The 20,193-nt window shown below is 53.0% G+C and overlaps 1 protein-coding gene across 2 annotated transcripts in view; it reads right to left on the bottom strand.

Annotated features, from left to right (window-relative positions):
• Positions 1 to 20,193, bottom strand: part of NRXN2 (neurexin 2) — a 96,522-nt gene that overhangs the window by 50,780 nt on the left and 25,549 nt on the right. For both annotated transcript variants that reach the window (XM_072970216.1, XM_015249883.3), the window contains exons 6-9: positions 7,266 to 7,427; positions 6,111 to 6,549; positions 2,603 to 2,989; positions 2,218 to 2,421 (exon numbers count right to left, since the gene is read on the bottom strand). In XM_072970216.1, the coding sequence (XP_072826317.1) occupies positions 2,218 to 2,421; positions 2,603 to 2,989; positions 6,111 to 6,549; positions 7,266 to 7,427 (1,192 nt within the window). The remainder of the gene's footprint in view (positions 1 to 2,217; positions 2,422 to 2,602; positions 2,990 to 6,110; positions 6,550 to 7,265; positions 7,428 to 20,193) is intronic.

A 20,193-nucleotide genomic window follows, 5' to 3' on the forward strand; every position in this document is an offset into this window, starting at 1 on the left:
CCCCAGACCCAATAGTCTTCCCTGTAGCCTGAGGTTTGGTGACTGGGTGTGGGCCACCTGTTGAGCGTCTGTGTGGATCACACAGCGGCCACATACCTCCCTGTACACATCATTTGGTATTTATGGACATTTGCATCAGTACCAAACACTGGGTCACAGCTTGTGATGAGCCGTTAGACACGGTGTTTCTGTGGATGGGGGCAGGCTTGAGAGGTGGGTGAGAGGGCTGTCCTGCTGGCCACCTTGCTCCCTAACTTCTATATACTGATGTGGCACGGACAGAAAAGCACGTATGGGAAGGAAAGGGTAGATCCTGAGGGTGAAAGGGCCCAAGGGCCCACCAGGTTGTACCATTCTGGCGGAGACTGCTGCTTCCTGTCCAATCTAAAGGAACCCAAACTTCTTCGCAGGGAACCTAAGACAGCCCAAATGAGAAAGGAGCATTTGTATTTTCCTTGCAAATAAAAGGCCCCAGATTTCCCCTGTACAAGTACAGAACCACATGCTTACCAGGCAGAGAACACACGTCCCAGGGTGAAAGGGGTATCTCACACTGGGTACACAGACCTGAGCAGTCTGAGAAGCAGCGGGCTATCTATGGGGTCCTGGGCTGCTGCCTTCCTCCTGTGACTGTTTCAGGGGTGCCAGGGGATGTTGTACAGACATAGAGGCCCATAGAGCACTGGCCAAAGGGTGTGTCCCATCCCACTTCACCCTGCAGCACTGCCGCCCACCTCCCACTCTGTAGGCTGTGATCGTGGTCAGAAGCAGGGCTTCAGGGAACCCTAAAGTTCTCCACCTCTGAGGCCCTGGCCGCCTGCACACCTCCCCACCTCTAGCCCCTGCCTCCCTCGGCAAATCCTTGTCCTAAAGGTATAAAGGCCAGGTGGCCAAAAGGAGAAAGGATGGCGTATAAATTTATTAGTGAGGTAAGGGGTTCCCCAAAAGCCACAGTCTATCCCACAAATGCACTGGAGACTGATGTGAAGATGAGACTCCAGATAAATAGTTAAAGCCCAAAGCTCTGCGTTCTTTCCAGGTGAGGATTCTAATCTGCTCAGAAGTGCCCGACTTCTCCTCTAAGCCCAGGACAAAACAAGCAACCCCAGTGGCCTTCTTCCTACAGGATGGCCCGGCAATGCCACACTTCTGTAGGCTCAGAGACTAGTCTGAAATGGACAGATGTGACCCCAGGCTGGACAGCTCAGGACCCCGAATTCCAGTGTTCCCTGTGCAGAATGGTGGGGCCCTCGTCTTATTCACTACTGTAGCCCCAGGCTCAGAACACACTGGCACTTACAAGGTGTGTCCGATAAACATTAGCTGAGTGAGTGACTCTGCTGTTTTCCTGTTGACCTTGCCCATGAGAGCTGAAGCACACAGAGCCCAACAGTTCTCACGGCCCCACAGTCACTGACGCCCCAGGGACTGCCAGGGGAGGTGGAGCTACACCTGCTCTGGGCCAGGGCAGAGGCACGCAGCCATCTGATGGCAAGGGCCTCAGAGGCGCCTGCACACCCTGGCTCTGTTAGAGGCAATAAGGAAAGCACTGAACTTTAGGGCAAATGGCCTGGGTTTGAGTCCGGGCCCCTTCCCAACCATCACTATCTTTGTGATGTTGGATAGGTCAGGATATGGATTTCATAATCTATAAAACAGGGGCAGCTCTGGGGACACGCGTAAGAGCAGACAAGGGGAAAATGGCATGTCCCAATGCGTCCTCTTATGCACCTACGTGCAAGTGCACACACAGACTCAGCTCTTTGAATGCAGAGCAGACAAAGGCAGCTGTGTGCGGGGCCAGATCCTCCTCGTCTCGGGATCTGCCGCTGCACTGAGCACCAGTAGGCGTCTGTGAGTGCTTCTCGAATGAATGAAACAACGTATGAGCAAGTGGATGAGCCAACAACTAGGAATGAACTATGTCCTTACGTGTGTGCAGAACAGATGCCTCCAAAACCCCGGAAAGCCCCAGGGGGTGGTTGTCACACTCCAGACACACTCGGGGTTCCCCTCCCCACCGTGCTGCTGAGCTCGAGGCATCATCCTATATACCATGTGTCCTCGCCAGGACAGAGTTCTCAGGGGCTCTGACCCAGGCTGGCACCCCCATCACCTCCAAACTCTCACTGGCACCACCACCAACTTCTCCAGACAGAGAGGGGTGTGGGTCAGAGGCAGGTCAGGGAAGGGGCCGGGGCACGGCAGGGTGGTTACCGAGGTTAACGGTGAGCTTCATCTGGCCCCCGTCCAGCTCCAGGCGCAGGGTGTCAGCTGACTCCCTGGAGGTGGTGGCCATCATGAGCCCGTAGGCCCGCTGGGACATGAAGCGCAGAGACACGTCCTCCGCCTCCGTGTGCATGGCGTTTGGCAGCATGATCTTCATGTACATGGAGCCATCATAGCTCAGGACCGTAGCCTCTGCCCCAGGAGTCGGGGAAGGAAGCAGTGGGGGACAGGCAGAGGCCAATAGAGGGAGAAAGAAGACCAAGAGAATCATTACAAGGACGACAGGCCCAGGGCTGGTCTAGGAGGGGACGCCGAGGAGGAAGGGGGCACAGGGATGGACAGTGGGGACATGGGGCATGAAGACCAGCCTCACCTCTCTCGCAGACCCGCCCCAGAAAGCCGGTCCCGATGCAGTCACAGACGAAGCGGTTCCAGCCCTCTCGACAGATTCCCCCGTTGCGGCAGGGAGCCGAGGCACACTGCTTCAGCGTCTCCCGGGAGCAGAATGGAGCAACGCCCACAGCCCCCTGTGCCTCAGCCAGGCTCCGGAGGTCTCGGCTCCGACCGTCTATGAAAAGGTCCCGCACGCAGCCCACGTAACCAGCCCTGAGTGCCGCCGTCCACACTTCCGGGGGCAGGGGCAGGTCCACCCGCCCGCCTTCGGGGAGACCGCCAAGGTAGAGCTCACTCTCCAGGTCCAGAATCTCGCTCTCTCCCGTAGCCAAGAATGGCGTGCTGCGGCTGTTCACTGAGATGGAGCCTGGAGATCAAGAGAGAGTGGTCCTCAGTGGGGAAGGCAGGCCAGAAAATAATGTCCTGCCCTCAAACCCTGCGGTGGCCCTGGGCCAGAAGTTCAGTCTCACTCACCGGCTGCTTGACAAAGGTCCCAAGTTCAGGGACCGGAGCGAGCCAGCCCCAGCCCAGCTGCAGTGTGAGGTGGGCCTTCATCCAGACTCCTCCTTCCCACGTGAGCAAGTCCTCGGAGGATGTACAGGAAGTGGACATGCCCCAAAAGGGCCAGATCATTCCTGTGTCCTTCCCCCAGCCAGTCCCTCAGACCAGGAGCCAGAAGCAGAGGCCCCTAAGGAGGCTGCAAGGCTTCAACCCAAAAGGTTTCCCCCACTGACATTTATGGAGCTTTTATGACTGTACTCCAGGCACTTAGCACTTTGCATATATTGTAACACTTAAGTCTCACAGTAACCCTATGAAATTGGTCTTTTACGATCCCATTTTGAAATGGCAGACAATGCTTGGAGAGACTGGGGAAGCTGCTCAAAGTGCCACAGTGAGTAGGAGTAGAACCAAAGTGCCATCCAGGTGGCAGGACCCCAGAGCCTGCAACTTCCACCCCCAGGCCTGGAGACCCTTTGTGGCTGGTGGACAAGATGGGAAGCTCCTGAAGCCTGTGAGACAGGACAGCAGACAGGAAAGGGAAGCCAGGCACAGAGTATCTGAGTTGCGAGAGTTCTTTGGAAGGAAAAGCTGGTTATCTTAAGAAGAAAATTGGGGATCAGATGGGCGCTTCAAAGCCTTTCCTGAGATCTTAAGAAGCCAAAACCTATATGTTAGAAGTGTTATTGTGTTTGTAATTTTTATTCTGCCTTTCTCCTTTCTCCCTCCTTTCTTAAGTTTGCAAATATTCTTTAAAAAATAAAAAGTCCACCTATCTCAGGGCAGCTAGAGAGGTAATGATGGTCTGGTCTCTAGAGGCCTGACTGGGCAGAGATGGGGGGTGGAGAGGGCAGGAGATCAGAGCGTGGGCACTAAGTGTGGAACTGGAGGGGAGGGACCAGGGCCTCCTCTACTGATGCAGCTCCTTATCTGGAACATGTTCTCCTCTGTGCAAAACCTTCCCTGAGCCAAAGAGGCCCTTCTCCTGTGCCCCATTTCAACACTATGGTCCCTGGCTTGTCCTCCCCTGACAAGGTGTCAGACCCCCACTCCAGGTCCCTAAACATGGCCCCTGATCAACCACACCTCTATTTGCAGCAGATTCCCTAGATGCTTGCTCCACCCAACGTTTGGGGGCCTTCTGGACATGGACACCACCCAATCAGACCCTCCACAAATGAACAGAATGTGGGAGGAGGGAGGTGGAGGAAGAACATGGCAGGAAAAGAGTGTATAATGAGAGTCAGCAAGAGGAAATTAAATTGAATACAGGTCTTGTTTCAAGGTCACTGTAAAACATGTAAAGGAAACAACTCAAGTGTCCAGTGACAGATGAATGGATAAACAAAATGTGATCTGGCCATACAGCAGAATATTATTCAGCCATGAAAAAGGAAATAAATGCTGACACATGCTGTAATGTGGATGAACCTTGAGGACATTATGTTAAGTGAAATAAGCTACACACAAAAGGACAAATATTGTATCATTCTACTTATAGGAGGTACCCAGAGTAGGAAATTCAGAGACAGAAAGTGGGGAGGGGTAATGGGAGGTCAGTGTTTAATGGGGACAGAGTTTCAGTTTGGGAAGATGACAATGTTCTGGGGATGGATAATGGTGATGATTGTACAACACTGTGAATATCCTTAACACCACTGAACTGTGCACTTAAGCATGATTAAAATGGTGAATTTTATGCTATGTATAAATGACCACAATAAAATTTTAAAATATGGGAAAGGTCAAAGGGAACTTTGTTAGAATGACTGCCCCAAGTCTGTGCTGGTGTACACAAGTGATTGTGGGCCTGGTATGTGGGCTCTGGAGATCAAGCGAGGCTAAGGAGATCACTTTCTGAAGGCAGAGAGGAGCAGAAGAGCCTGGGGTTCTCTGGAAGGCCTGAGCAGATTTCCAACCTAGAGAGTTACAGATCCCCTGGGTGGAAATCCTGGGAGGCGATGAATGCTCGGTGAAGACCCCTGGTACCATTGAGACAAAACTAGGGGACAAACCCATTTGCCACAAAGCCTGGGGAAGGCGACACTTCTAAGGAAGGGAGAGGAAGAAACAGCAAGTCCATGAGAGGCCAACGCTTCCGGGAGCCCTGGAAACCCCCATCCTCCCTGTGTGCATGGGGAACGGTCGCTCTACCCAGACATCAAGGCCCCATGCAGTGACAGCTGGAGGAGCATGGAAATTTAGCTGACGTTGATGAGTGCTTAAATTGGATAATGTGCCAGTTCTCATTTATATCAATTCTATCTCTCGTGTCCAACAAGATGGAGAAGAGTGAAAAAAAGAATTAGGAAGAAAACAAGAAGAGGATGGGAAAGGAAGACTGAAAAGGAAGAGTGGAGGAGGGATGACTAAAGCAGTGGAAGGTTCAAGAATAGCACTTGCCCGACCCCAGCACCCTCTGTCCTGCTGCTCTGTTGTGCAAGAAACCTCCCCAGGCAGAGCATTGGTGTTTACTGTCTGTGTCTCCCCACCAAGCTCCTTGACAGCAGACTCTGGCTCACCGCCGCCCCTTGGACAGCGCCTGGCACACAGTAGGCGCTCACCGACTAATGAGTGAGTTAATAAAATTGAATGGCTCTAGACAGAAGGGAGGAAAGGTTGGGAAGATTTTTTTTTTAAAGAAGAACGGGATATCCACTGTTAGGCACAGTGCTAATGCTTCTGCAGTGGTTGTCTTATTTTTCACTCTTGATGACCACAGTTTAATGATCCCTTTTATAGAGAAGAAAACTGAGGCTACAAGGGGCTGAGAGATGGCCTAAGGTCACACACGCAGGAAGTGAGAGCACTGAGATGTGAGCCCAGGTCTGACTGACTCCAAAGGCTACGTTCTTTCCACCAAGGCACTGTGGCAGCAGGGACCACAGAGGGCCAGAAGGAGGGTAAGGAAAACAGCCGAAGAGACTGTCAGGGTGGGTGGAGAGGGGTGGCCAGGGGAAAGGGGAAGGGTCCAGAGGCCTCCTGACCTTTGCGCCCATCCCTCTGGAAGTCCACGTGGCACCACTCGCCATCATTGACCTTGCGGCTGGATGCCCGCAGCTTGATGCCCCCAGAGCCCATGTCCAGCAGAAGGTAGAGGTAGCCGTCCAATAGTTCCATTGCAAAGTAGTCAGCCCGCTGGGCAGTGCTGTGGCTGCCGGCCCCAGCCCCAGCCCGCCGGCCCTGGCTGAAGAGCAGCAGCCCATTGGGCTCGGTGGTGCGGAAGTCCAGGGAGATGGAGCCAGTGCGCTTGGCGCTCCAACGGGGCAATGCCACAAAGGCCTCGGGACTCTCAAAGGTCACGGGGTCCAGGGCAGCCACATCCTCACAGCGGAATGACAGGTCCCCCTGCAGCTTCATCTTGGGGTCGCCTTCCTTTGCCAGGCGGGATAGTTCCAGCTTGAAGTCATTATTCTTATAGACCACCTGCAGGGAGGGGCGGGTGGTGGGGGTCCAGGATGAAGAAAAGAGGGCAGCTTAGGGCCCGGCCACTCCTGCCCCACCGTAGCCAGCACCGCAGGACCTTGCCACCCAGCCCTGGGGCCCCTGCTCAGCACACCAGACCACTGTTCTAGAACTGCACACACAGAGGCTGTGAACAGCACCTCCCTTGCTCCACTTACCTCCCTGCCCTGTCTCCCTGCCCAGCAAGAGCACGACGGCCCTCATGCCGCTGAATTGCAGTTCATAAGAACAGCAAGACGATCACCACTAACATTTGGTTCCCATTTGCATTCTCATCTGCTCCTCACGGTCACCTTGAGAAGCAGGTACTGATCACTCATTTTACAAACAAGGAAACTAAGAGTCAGACAGCTCAAGGGTCCCGGCCACGGTCACAGAGCTAGTGAGTGGAAGAGCTGGGATGCAAACACAGGTCTTTAGTTTTCATGTCCACCACTCTTCCCTCTGGACCCCAGCTGCCGCAAGGGTCCTCTGAGAGGATGGGACCCTTTGGGGCTCAAGGAAACGAGAGAGGAGAAGCCTCTTGCCGGAGTCAGTGGGCCTTGGGGTTTTGAAGAGAGGGGGGTCTCCCACCATGGACTGGAAGGAACAGAGGCTGCAGGCAGCTGGCCAGGTCAGAGCAAATCACACCGAAGCAGCGTTCCCGGGCTGCCCCCAGCACCCCTGGCCCTACTCACGTCCTTGAGGCAGCCCATGAAGTTGTTGCTGACGGGCGAGCCCGGCAGGTCCGCCGTGTTGGGGCTGCCCCCAATGTAGAAGAAGTCGTCAGAGCCCAGCATGGTGTAATCCTCCTGAGTGTAGCCTGTGGTGGTCAGGATCCCGTCCACCGAGATGGTCACCTGCCCAGCCCAGGGAGGGAGGGGGAGAGACAAGGAGACAACCGGCATCAACTCCCTGGGAAGAGCCACGGGCTGGGCAAAGGAGGGGCCAGGGGGCAGCAGGGGAGGGGGACCCCCCATTTTTATGTCTGCTTGTCTTGGAGGAGGAACAGTGGGGGGAGAGAGGAAATGGGGAGAAGGAGGTAGCACAAGATTTGATGGTTTCAGGGTGGGCTGAGGCCTGCCCCACAGCCCAGCTCAGCAGGCAGAGGCCTGAAGGGCACTCGAAGTGCTCACAACCACGAAGCAGTTCCTGGAAGTGGCTCTGCATGGGAGTGGGGGCCCCAGGGAGGGCCTCGTTATGGGGGGATGAAAATGGCACCCTCATTTCCCTCTTCTTGAAGGAGGGTCTCTGGACCCACATGTGATTTCAAAGTGTCTGTCCTAAACGAGACAGAGAACACCAATTCTCCTGGGATCTTGGTGGCTTCCACTCCCCTGCAGCTCTCCTTTCAGGGCGCCAAGGAGTCCTTTCAATCTTAGCCAGTGGGGAGGTGGAGGATAGCAGAGGCATGAGGAACAGGAATTAGGGAGTTTTGGAACTTCTTGGGGGATGCATAACGCCCTTCAGGGCTGATTCCCACCACTACCACCTTAACTGGAGGTTCCCGCTTGTCCTAGCTCTCTGGCTGAGCCTGTCTCTTTACTCTCCACGTCCCTCTGTATTTGGGTCACTCTCTTGTCTCCCAAGGAGATGGCAGCCATTGGCCTACTCATCAGCCTGCCTTCCTTTCTTCATTGTCTTCCCCATGGACAACACCATCATTATGCCAGGAAGTCAGGGCAAGGTTAGGGAAGAGAGGGGAACAGGGCTAACCTCATGTTGCCTTGACCCTGGGCTGAAAAGGCAGGTGAGAGAGCAAGATGGGTAGGGTTGGGGCCATACCTGGAGTTCCAAGGAGGTGAAAGAGACTCAGTAGTGGCTGAGGGAAAGCAGACATGACCTTGGGGGACAGTGACACAGGGAACTCCATGATTCCCTGCTCCCCGGGAAAATATCCACCTTGCCCCTGAAAAGTCTAGCCACTGGAGCATCCCACAAGGGCTCCAGACACCCAGCCTGGTTGTAGGGGAAGAGCCAAGGGCTGGGGAACCACAAGCCCCCACTCTGGGAAGGCCGTGGATTAGGACGATCGGGCTCCTGCAGGGGCCTCAGGAAGCTGGCTCATGGTGAACCCAACACTGTGCTTCCACAGGCCACAGCTCACCCCACTTCCCACTCCGCAAATATGCCTCAGCACTCCTTCTTCAGGCAAAGTCTGGAGATTGGGGCCTTCCAATCACAGCTCTTGATGTCCCCACCACACCAGTCCATGCGCACACGCCACCAGCCATTTTCCGGTGACTGGTCTCCAGGGTTTCACTGTCGTGGGGGCGGAGACAGGGAGTTAGGAACTCCGAAGGGACATGGGCAGAACAGAGGCAAGGGAAACATCCCCCATAGGACCCTCGAGTCTCCCTCGTGCTGGGTTGGAGCCTCACAACGCATGCAGTGGGGCTGAGCAAAGCGAGGGCTCAAGGGGCCCCCTCCTGGGAACCATCAAACCTTGTGCTGGGGCGACTAGGTTCAAGGACAGCGGTAAAGGGGTGTCTGTGGAAATGGGCAGTTTGAAGCCTTTGAGTCTTGTTTTGAGGGGAGGATTGGTCATTATTGTTTATTTCTTCTTCCCTCCACCTAACCCGAGGCTAGGAAGTGGAGATCCGGGTGGAAAAGGAAAGGGTCAAAGTATTAGTCACAAAAACATGCAGACAAGATTAGAATGGGCAGAAGAGGGCTGCAGAAGGGGGCTGGAGAAAGGGCAGAGGGGGGCTGGGACACAGGAGTCGGGGTCAGACAGGGAGGGGCGGCAGGGAGAAGGGGCCTCCATCCCGCCCTCCACCTCCATTCCTGGTGCTTCACTGAGAGACCAGAAACAGGGCCACTGACTAGCTCCTGAGCCTGTCTGGTCACCCCAGCTAGACAGTCAGCTCCTGAAGGGCGGGCCCCCAGCCTATAACCCTACTAACACCGGCACAGTCTAGGGGACACGTCACAGTCATTAAAGTGAATGTCACCTGGCGACCCAGGGCCACACTTGGCTCCCTCTGCCTGTGTCCAATCTATGAACGCAGTTTGGTGGACAGAATCTCAGTCCTCCAAGACTGCTTATAGGATTTCCGTGCTCCTGTGCATGGGCAGGGCCCTCCCGGCCCCACAGCTCCCCAGGAAGAGGCTCCTCCTCACCTCCATATATGTGCTCAGCCTTCCAGCTTGCCTGAGCCACTCAGCTGTCCTCTCAACCTGGGTCCCAGAGGCCAGGGCACCAGCTACTGGCATCTTCCTCACCCTATGGGCTCTTTGGCCAATCTGTTCAACCCACTCCTACCTCTGCCCTCAGAGTTAGAAGGACCTGACTTGGGGGGCCCGTCCTCAACTCCTCTCCAGACTGGACACAAATCTGATCTTGCCCACCTCTGCTTTATGCAAATCACCACTACATGGTGCCTTAATACCTTTTGTATCTGTCTCTATTTTTTAGAGCCACCCTGGCCTAGAGAGTAAGGAGAGGGTAGCAGGAGGCAGGGTATCATAAGGAAGTGCACAGAGGAAGGGGGGCTCATCCTTGGGGTAGAGGAAGGAGAGAGAGAAAGGGGGAGATGGGCACTGGGTGGAAAGGAAGCCAACGGTAGGGGGAATGGAGGAAGGTCTCTGGGGAACGCAAGGAGGGAGATGATTGAGATTAGTAAAACCCGACTGTTTCCTCAGACAAATCAAAATCCAGACACAAAAATGGCAGGTTCGTTAGTAAAAGCAGGAAACAGGGGAATAATTCCCCCGGTCCCCCTCCACCCCAGGGGTTTGTGATGCCCCTGCCCCCCTACCCCCCCGCGCAGCTTCTGGAAGGGGTGGGGCCAGCAGGGGAAGAGGGCAGAGGGGGTCATGCGACACAGAACAGCCACTGCAGCTAGGACACGTGCGGGTTAGAGAGCCAGGGTGGGGGGCCCAGCCCAGCAGGAGAGGTGAGAAAAAGGCAGCCACAGGTGGGAAGGCATGCAGGGCCAGGGGACGTAGGGAAGAGCAGAGATGGAGGCAAAAGAGCCATAAGGGTGCAGGAAGGAGAAGCTTCCTTTCAACGGAGGAGGGAAGAGGAGCCATCACTAAGACAGAGACATGTACGGGTTGAGAAGGAAAGGGAAGGGACATTAGACTTAGACCTTCCTTACCAGAGGGTGACCCAGATGCTCACTCCCACCGCCCATTCACCACTGATCACTGACCCCAGACACACCCACTCACACACCACATCCTAGTGAAGGCAGTGGGAGGGAGTTTGGGGCTCATCTCCAAGCAGCATCCTTTTTGTCATCAGTACCGCAGCTAGCACCCCAGGACTCAGCAGAAACTCTGCACCCAACCCACGCCAATCCACTCAACACAATCAGACCAGGCCCTGAGTGGGACTGAGTAGGACAAGAGGAATGAGCCACAGCTCTGCCCCAGAAGAGCCATGCCCAGCCAGCGGAGAGGGGAAGGAGCACAGAAGACACAGGAGCCCAGCGCTCAGCCTCAGCTCCACTCCTCAGGAGAGGGGCGGGTGGCTGGAGGTGGCTGAAAGGGGCAGCCTATGAGCTGGGTGGGCTCTCAACCCTCCCTGCTGGCCCCACCTCTCTTCTGCTCTGCTCATCTCCCCGTTAGGCAGGCTGGTAGGATGTGAAACCAGGTCCTGGCCACAAATATCCCCACATGGGCACTCCATGCCCACCACACCCCAAGGGGAAAGCCTGGGGAAGAGGCTCTGGCCTTGTCCGGAGCCTATCCCAGCTCCCTGCTATGATCACAGGGTCACTGACTTCCCCGAGGGGGGGATGATTGGGGGAAAGTAAGATTGTGGGCAGGTGTTTTTAACTTGTAAGTAGGCTAGACAGGCTTTGGAGAGTCACAAAACCCTTAACATTATATGCAAACTGCTTCAGTGGACATTCTTTTTCTTGTGAGAGTCCACTGCTGTCACCAAATTCTCAGAGGACTTCATGAGCCAAAGATGGTTAAGAACAACTAGTTTAGGAAGAAGGTGCTGGCCTGCCCTTAAAAGTAGGGGGTGGGAGTAGGACATGAAGATGGGGAGGACGGCAGAAGGAGGATGTTCAGCCCTGTTATGTGTGAGTTTAGCCATTGTTTGGGGTGGGGAGAAGCTAAAGAGGGAAACAGGTTGGAAAGACATCCAGAAAGATGACCTAGCCAGCAGTAACAGCCCCGTGGTGAATTTTACCTTTTTTAGTGGAAGTACTGGGGATTGAACCCAGAAACTGTACATGCTAAACATGCACTCTACCACTAAGCTGTACCTGACAACTGGATTTGATAAAGTTTAGGAATAGAAACTTCAGGTCAGAACTCCTAGGATCTCCTTTGGCCTTTATCATCTTCCAGAACAATCTCATTTTACCTCTCTGACTCTGGTCTATAAAAGAGGTTTAACAACTTCCATCACTCCCACTTCTCCCAGGCTTACTATGAGGATCAAATGAGATAACTGAAGTGAAAGCACTGAATTCTTCCATTACTTCCTATGCGACCGCAGGCCTTCTCAGGCCTCAGTTTCCCCATCTGTTAACTGGGAATAATCTCTGACTGCTATCTGGGCATTCATCGAGTTTAAATGATATTCAAAAGGTGACAGCTACTTAGGAAAACCAAAGCCCCCAGTGTTATGTGCAGAGAACATTCCCATCAGCTTGACCACACCTAGCCCAAACTGCTCCACTGGTTGGCCTTTTTGGTCTGTATCCACCCTCCCCGCTAAGGAGAAATACTCCAATAACAAGAGTTTATATAAATGAGTTAGTAAAAAGAATTCCCAAGGATGCCTGGGAATCAGAGCCATTGAATCCCATCTCTTTTGGTGCCGGGTTCTCTGACTCCAGTCTTGGCCTGAAAGAGCTGATTCCTGGGACAGGATTCTAAGAGTTTATGACGCGACTCAGGCCACCAAGGGGCACCAGCTCTGATCATCAAGCAGTGATGCTCGCATCAGAAAGTGTGGACCTCAGAGACTTTAATAGGGACTTTCTTTGCCAGCGTTGAAAGCAGACAGGGTTGTTTGTTTCTTGACCAACTTAACCAGGTCATTCCATCTTTCCTCCTCCTCCCCAGGCCCAATTCCTGAGGCAGTCTGGGGTTTCTTGTAGTTATTTTGGGACTGATTTCCAAGAAAGGACAGTAATAGGATCTCTAGTGGGGCCAGAGATGCTGTATTCTCCAGGGCTTGCTATGGAAAAGGGATCACTTCTCTACGAAGCATCCCTGCCCTGGAAACCCTGAGATAATCAGTTAACACATGATAAAGCTTAATACAATTATAATTCCCTTTACAGAGTACAGACGCTTTCACTTCCGTTCCGCTCCTTGATCTTTACGCTAACCCCATGAAATATCAACACAGGTATATCAGCAGCCTGTTTGGTAGCTAAGGAGACAACTTTAGCTCCAGTTCACACAGTTCTTAACAAACTGAAACTAGAAGAAAGATCTGCAGGGCCCTATTCTCAGAAGGCATGCTTGGTGGTTGGGTTTATCTTGCCTCCCTTCTGTCCCCAGAATCACAGGTCGCCTGTCCAGCGAAGCTCTGTAAAGGACGAGTTCTAAAGGCCCAGCTCCTGACAGGCTCTGAGTGGCCTGGCCTGAGGGGTGAGCAGCAGCAGACTCCTAGAAGCCGCAGAGGAGAACAAAGCCTGTGGAGGGGTGGTGTTGGGGCTGCCACCTGGCTGCATTTGAACACCAGGATGATGGAGTGGCCAGATTAGATCTTGGATGGGGGAGGGCTAGGATGGCCATGGCCATGGGCATTATTTTGGAGACAGGGCAAAGGACAGGGCTACCACAAGCCTGTGGGTGCAGGGAAACACAGACCTGGGAAAGCATCGGGACAGGCCAGACATGGCCTCAGAGATGGAGTCTCTTGGGGAGGTGGGGGAGCCTCCCAGATTGGGAGCCCCAGCTGCCAGGCTTCACTCCTCTACAGCCAGGCAGCTACGCAGTCCTGGGAGGCTGGGAAGGCCAGGCACCTGCCCCAGGCAGCGTGGGCCCTGTGGGAGCAGACACGTCCATCTGCAGGGTCCCCAGCCTGGTGCTCAATCACGCTGCATTATTAATAGGCGATGACTAACCGCCGGCTGCCGCAGAGCCAGGACCAAGCAGGCAGGAGGGAATCCCAGGGGATAGCACACAGCAGGGCCTGCAGGCACACACTCCAGGGCAAGGCGAGGAGCAAAGGGCCAGCCTCAGCTCCTCCCCTGCTCCTGCCCACCACCGCTTCACAGTCCATCTCCCAAGAGCCCTCACCAGCTCAAAGACAGTCACACTGCTCCCAGCTCACACCAGCTTTTACCCTTGTAGAATCACCAGCAGAGCCTCACAAACACACAGTACGGTCTCCCACTAACACCCCCTAAATGGCACACCAACATTTACACACAGTCGCACCCACACACCAACACACACCAGCTGCATTTATACAGACACCCACACCAACATTCACCGGAACTGAGCCCAACCCAAACAGGGGAGCTTGGCGACAACTACCCCAACTTCACCCTGGCTGGGCCTCCTCCTCTCACCCCCTCAACAAGGAAGGAAACCAACCCCCCATCATAGGCCATGCGGGACAGGCAGGAGGCAGAGAGGGGACAGAAGATGGAGGGGAAGGAAGACAGTGTGAGACACAGTGTTAGTCAGAGCAGCAGAGCGGCGGGGGAAACTGGACGCTGTCCCTGGTCGGGGGAGAAGACCATTCATGCCATGCAAGATGTGGGGGGAGACAGAACCAGGAACCCTCACGGCTGAGAAGTGAGGGAGGAGATGCCACCTCTTCCCTGGCAGCCAGCCTGGGGCAGCCCCCAAACTGGTATCAACGGTGATTTGAAGGAGCTCTGGACTAGTTCCAGACAGCTCTGTATCCCCCCACGGCCACCCACTCCTGCAACCTGTCAAGCTGGCTGCCACTGGAGGCCTCACTCCCAGCCCCCTCCCTCAACTCGAGGGGCCTGTGCGGGAGCTGACACTGAGCATAGCGTAGCATGTCATGAGATGGTGTTTTCCATGGATTTTCAGGAGACCAAGAAAGAAACTAAATTAAAGAATAAAAACGAGGGGGAGGGGCAGAAAAGGAACAAAATAAAGCAATCAAAATAAGCAGCCTAGCATCGGGGCTGGTCTAACCAGAGCCGATGAACTTGGGGCCTGCCCCAGGTCGCTCTGGCAAGGAATCTGAATTCAGGAGTCCGGGGTTAGGGCAGGGATAGGCCAAATTCCTCGATTTCCATTTGTCTTTTGGATTTGAGTTTGGACCAAAAAAGAAAGAAAGGGAAAGAGGAAAACTAAAAGAGAAAGAAGCAAAATCTAAAGATTGTTCAGGACGCAAAAAACAATTGGAAGAGCAAAACAACCAAAACCAAACAGGGAAGGGAAACAAAAGAGGGAGAATCGAACAGTTAAAAAAACCCACGGCAAACCAAACGGTAAGACAATTAGAGTGATATCTACCAGATAATGCAGTTTGTTTACCATAGCGTGTCCAATGCCTGCGTGCTTCACCGGAGATATGGGGGGAGGGGTGGGGGTGGGAGGGTCAAAAAAAAAAAAAAACGAAGACAACAACAAAAGAACAGAACGAAAAGAAAAGAAAAAGAAAATGACCAACTGTGAAACTCAAGGAAGGAGGAAAAATATATATCCGTATATATTTGGTTGTCTGTTCAGACCCTCCCACCTTAGGTTCAGCTGAAGTACTTTGTTTAAAGAAAATTAAAATTATAATGGGAGGGAGAAATAAAACACACACACAAGTTAAATCCCTTCTTCCGATCCCCACCCTCCACCCCTCCTCTGGATTCCTCGCCACCTCCCATCCCCTCCCAGAAGAGCCGGCTGCAGAGAAGGGGAACAGTTAAAGACCTTGGTTAGTAGAGAAGAAAACAACAAAAGAACTGGACCAAGAAAGCAAAGACTTAAAGATGGCGACATTCCGCAGATGAGACAGAAAGGTTAGTTCGGTTTTCACTCATACCTTGCCCAACCTGTCCCTGCCCATCCCTTGGTCCCTTGGGTTATAAGCGTGTTAGTAACACACACAGAGTTGGCAACGGGGTTTTCCAACAGAGGGTGAGAGAGGGAAGGCAGGGGGTTAAGAAGCAGACCCAATTATGCAGTATTAGTAAGTCCTATTGGCTGAAATGTTAGGGAGTTGAGGGGAAGGGAGGGAGAACAGGAGTGTGAGAAAGGCATGGGCTCTTGACTTAGGTAATGAATGGATGGGCTTGTTGGCTAACTGTTCAACCAGATGGCTTTCCAGAGAACCAGCTAAAGAGTGAGTTGGTGCTGGCCAACTGGCTGACCAGTGACCATGTTAAGTTAATGGGTTAACTGGTTGGTGATGGGCCAGCTGGCTGTCAGACTAGGAGAAGAGTGGCCAAGGCCCCTAGAGAATCACAGGACTGGCTAGAATGAGAGGCAATTTCATTTGGAGGCAAAGGGAAGGGGTTCCCAAGGAGCACAGAAAGGGATATAGGTGTCTGCTTTTCCTGGGGATGGATAGCAAATAGATCCAGGAGGCATGGTGAGGGGAGGGGCAGCTCTTTTTTTTTTTTTTCTTCCTTGTTTCCCTTCCTTGAGAAAGGAAGAGAGAGCAAGTCACCACCAGAACAGTGAAAGAGAAACTTTGCCCTCCATGGGCTGGCAGAGGGTTTATTCTCATATCATATCTAATCATCCCAAACACTCTCCCCTCCCCTTCCATCCCCTCCCCTCCCCTTCTCCCACCCATAGCTGACTCGTCTGTCCTGCCTAACTTGACTTTTCAGAGCCCACATTTCCCCCCAACTTCCCCCCTCAATCACCCCACCCACATTCTCTTATGCTCCTCTGGGCAGCTGTTCCTCCCAGAATGAGCTACCCTCACCATCACCCCTGCAAGTCCCAGGAACTGGTCAGGTTTTCCTAGCAGCCCGGCCTCCTCCCAGGCACACCCATAGACCCCTGAGCCTCCACTCCCCACAGCCAGCACCAGAAATTCACCCTCCACCACATATCACACCCTAAAAATGAACACAGAGGCCCACCTACTTCTAAAGTTTCTTACCCCTCCCTGAACTATAAGCCAGCTTCTTCTACCCCAGACTCAGGCCCCACCCACCTGTGGCTCTAAGTTCATTTTCTTCCCTCAGGGTCAAAAACGGCAGCAACAACCACCTTCAAAATTACCCTGGTCTTTGGGGAGGAGATGTCAAAAGGCTGAGGCAGCTTCACTTAGAGTATCAAAGATGCAGGGACACTACAGCTTGCTGTCCATTAAATGCTAAACTGTGCACCCGAGATTGTGATTGTGAGGAGAGGTATTCTAGGGACAGACCCATTAGTTAGAGAGTTATTATAACCAGTGGGCACAGGACTAATTCAGTAAGACAATTAATAAGAGCCTTGTATAATTAAAAACAACAGAATTCAATATATAGCAGCTAGAAGTGCTGAATAACCAATATTAATTATTAGTGATACAGAAGCCGTTTATACAGGAGAAAGACAAGAGTCTAACCGCAGGTGCAGGGGCCGGAGCAGGGGATAACGGGTGGTACAAGGATTAGTCCTATTGGTTAGTAGGACTGACAGGAAATGAAGAGGTCAACTAGTCAGGACAAGGAACAATTAGCACCAGGGCAGCTAAACCCACGGCACCAAAAAAGGTAAGAGTTGTCTGGTATCACTGCACTAGTCAAACAAGGTAGGAGGGAATAAAAGGCATTAGAGGTAAAAACCCAATCACTACTCTTTTTAAATTAGAACTGGACACAGAGACTAAAATAAGGAAAAAAGAGTATTCAGCTTTCATAGACAACTTCAATGTTTAATAAGCAGAAAAACAAATTAAGAAATAATATGGAGAGGGAAGAGATTTAAGTTCAAAGCCTGGGCCTTCCACTAACGTGTGAAGAGATCCAGGCCTCCTCTAATAAACAGCGAGGTTGGTGCGGGTGAGATGGGGACCCTCTAGACCTAGAGACCAGGCCACGGTAACCATGCCCCAGGGGGCAACTGCAGCCAAATACTAGAGTGGAGCCTCCACTGGAAGCCATACTGGCACCTGTGACACAGCAACCCACTCCTTCCCGAAGGCCGGGATCTGGAGATCTGAGGCTTCAGACTAACAGGTAAGCAAGGAAGGCTTTTCCCCACCACTGAAGCAACTGGAGGGCCCCTGGAGTCCAGGAGCCCAAGAATGACAGCGAGGAGGGCGTCAAGTCACAGAGGGGAGATACCAGTCATTACAGCAGGTAACCTTAACCTACCATGGCCAAGTGCCTTTGGACAAAACTATACCCCACTTCCACCTTGAACTCTCAGTGTGGCTCCAGTCTCTCAAGAATACCAAGAGGGGGATTAGATACAGAAATCACAAAAATCTGGAAGAAGGCAATCTCTGTAGAGCTTGAGTGAGAGAAGCGCAGGATAAAGAAAAGAGCAGAAAGTGGAGCAGGCTCCACTCAGAGATAAGAGAGGCCCATTTTTCTAAGAGACAAGCAGAACATTCAATGGTTCAAGATTTGGGAGCATCCAAGGATGGCGGCACCACGAGGCGAACGACAGGCACCTTAGCCTTGTGCACCAAGGACGAGAGCCAGGCCCTCCCTGGAAGCAGGGAAATGGAGTGGCTTCGAAGTCAGACACCCATCCTCCCACGTCCTAACTGTACAGCGTGGGCAAGCTCCTCCACCTGCCAAGTCTCCAATTCCTCGTTGGTGAAACAGGAGTTATCTCCCACTTCACAGGACTGTTAGAAAAGTTCGGTGAAATACAAAATAGAAAGGAGACCCCTGGTCTCAGGGGCCAGTGGAGGGGCCATGCTGGAAAAAAGGAACAGGTCCTGAGGACATTCAGAGGAGGGAGTGGGAAAGTAAAGTGAGTAGGAGTTTTTCCCAAAAGACAAGAGGTAGTTCCATTATTAGGCCTGCTGGGTCCTCGTGTCCAAAGTCTCACCAACTGGCTTCAAAAAAGAGCCCAAATGAACCAGCCAAACCACTAGCAAAACAAATAAAAACACTCAATAGTTGTTGGTATTAAGCCCTCAAGGAGCTTACCATCTAGAAGTAGAGAAAAGAGGTGAACACAAATATCGACCACACAGATGGAAAGAGGGGACAGGGCCTGAACACAGCAAAGAGGGAGACTGGCCAGGGGCTGGGAGGACCCAGGAGGGCCTTACAAAGAAGGTGGAAATTAAGCTGGCCTTGAAGGATTGGGGAAAAACCCACAACTAACCATGATGGTAGCAGCAAGCCCTCCATTGTTCACCTGACGCCAGGCACCGGGCATCACCTCAGTTAGTTCTCGAAGGCCCCTCTCACTTTGCACGGAGAGGTTCCATAACTTGCCTCAGGTCACTCGAACTAGTGGCAGAGCTGGGATTTGAACTCAGTCTGTCTGACTCAAACACCAGCTCTAGCGTTTCACCCGGCAGAAGTGGGGTGAATGGTGGTGTCGGCAGGAACACTGTGGGAAGCCTGTGTAGACGGGGCATGCCAAGCTGCACAGTTAGGCCCTAAGACAGGGCACATGACAAGACAGAGAGACTCAGGATGGCTGGGCCAGAGGTGGGAGAGGGAACCGCTTAGGGGACTCCCTCCCTGGGGCCCAAGGGGGCTCCTGAATGTCTCCACCTAGGAGCGGCCTCATGGGAGCTGAGCAGGAGGAAGCTCCACGTGATGTTTTAGAAGCGAGCTTGTCTCCCAAAGTTGGTGCTGGTTGGTGACAAAATGGGTGGGCACTCAGCTTATATGGTGATGGGAGGCACACTGGGTGTGGGAAGAGTGGGCCCAGGATTGAAAATAGGCCTCGGGAATCCTCAGAGAGAATCATTTCTGCAAAGATTCCCCAAGAGACGCCACCAGGCACAGGGGCCTCAAGACCGGGCTCAGAGGGAGAGAAGGGTGAGAGGGTGGGAATGGTGGGCAGGTGGTCTCAGATTTTGACTGCAACGTTCTAGGAGCCTCTTGATGATTCCAGGGATAATTATCTGGTTCAGCGGAGGGGGCAAAATTCTGCCTCCTTCCGGTCTTGGGAGCTGGCCTCTTGTCCCGCCCTCACAACTGTCGAATCAAGAGGCTGTCCCCAGGAGGCAGTCTCCGGGTCATTCTAATCACTTGGGGGAACAATATGGAACCCAGTGTCCTCCAATCCCAGTCACTGACCCTAAAGGCAGAGGCAGATGTCATTTCTTACATTAACCCCTGTCCTTGTTCCTGGCCACTCTCAACATCACCCTTCAGATCACAAAAGGATGCCATGAGGCCATGTTTGTGGCACTACTGATATTTGGAACCGAATAATTCTTTGCTGTGGGACTGTCCTGTGCACTGTGGGATGTTTAGTAACATCTTGGCCTCTACCTACACCGAGTAGCACCCTCCCCAAGTTGTGACAACCCAAATTGTTTCCAGTCATTTGTCTCCTGGGGACCACACTGCCCTTGGTTGAGAACCACTGCTCTAGGGACAACAGGATCCAACAAATTATTAGAAGCTCTGAAAGACAGGCACTCAAAGGACCTGGTGAGGGGGACTCGGTCACAGGCGAGGCCCTGAATGAGGGCAGTGAATCCAGGGCACAGTCCTGGGGCTGCCCTTCCATCCCCCTAATGGTCACGATGACCAGAAAAGGACTGCACCTCACATCTATGGATGTGGACTGGAGGCAAAT

This window comes from Vicugna pacos, chromosome 10, assembly GCF_048564905.1.
Source record: "Vicugna pacos chromosome 10, VicPac4, whole genome shotgun sequence".
In the NCBI taxonomy this organism is placed as follows: domain Eukaryota; kingdom Metazoa; phylum Chordata; class Mammalia; order Artiodactyla; family Camelidae; genus Vicugna; species Vicugna pacos.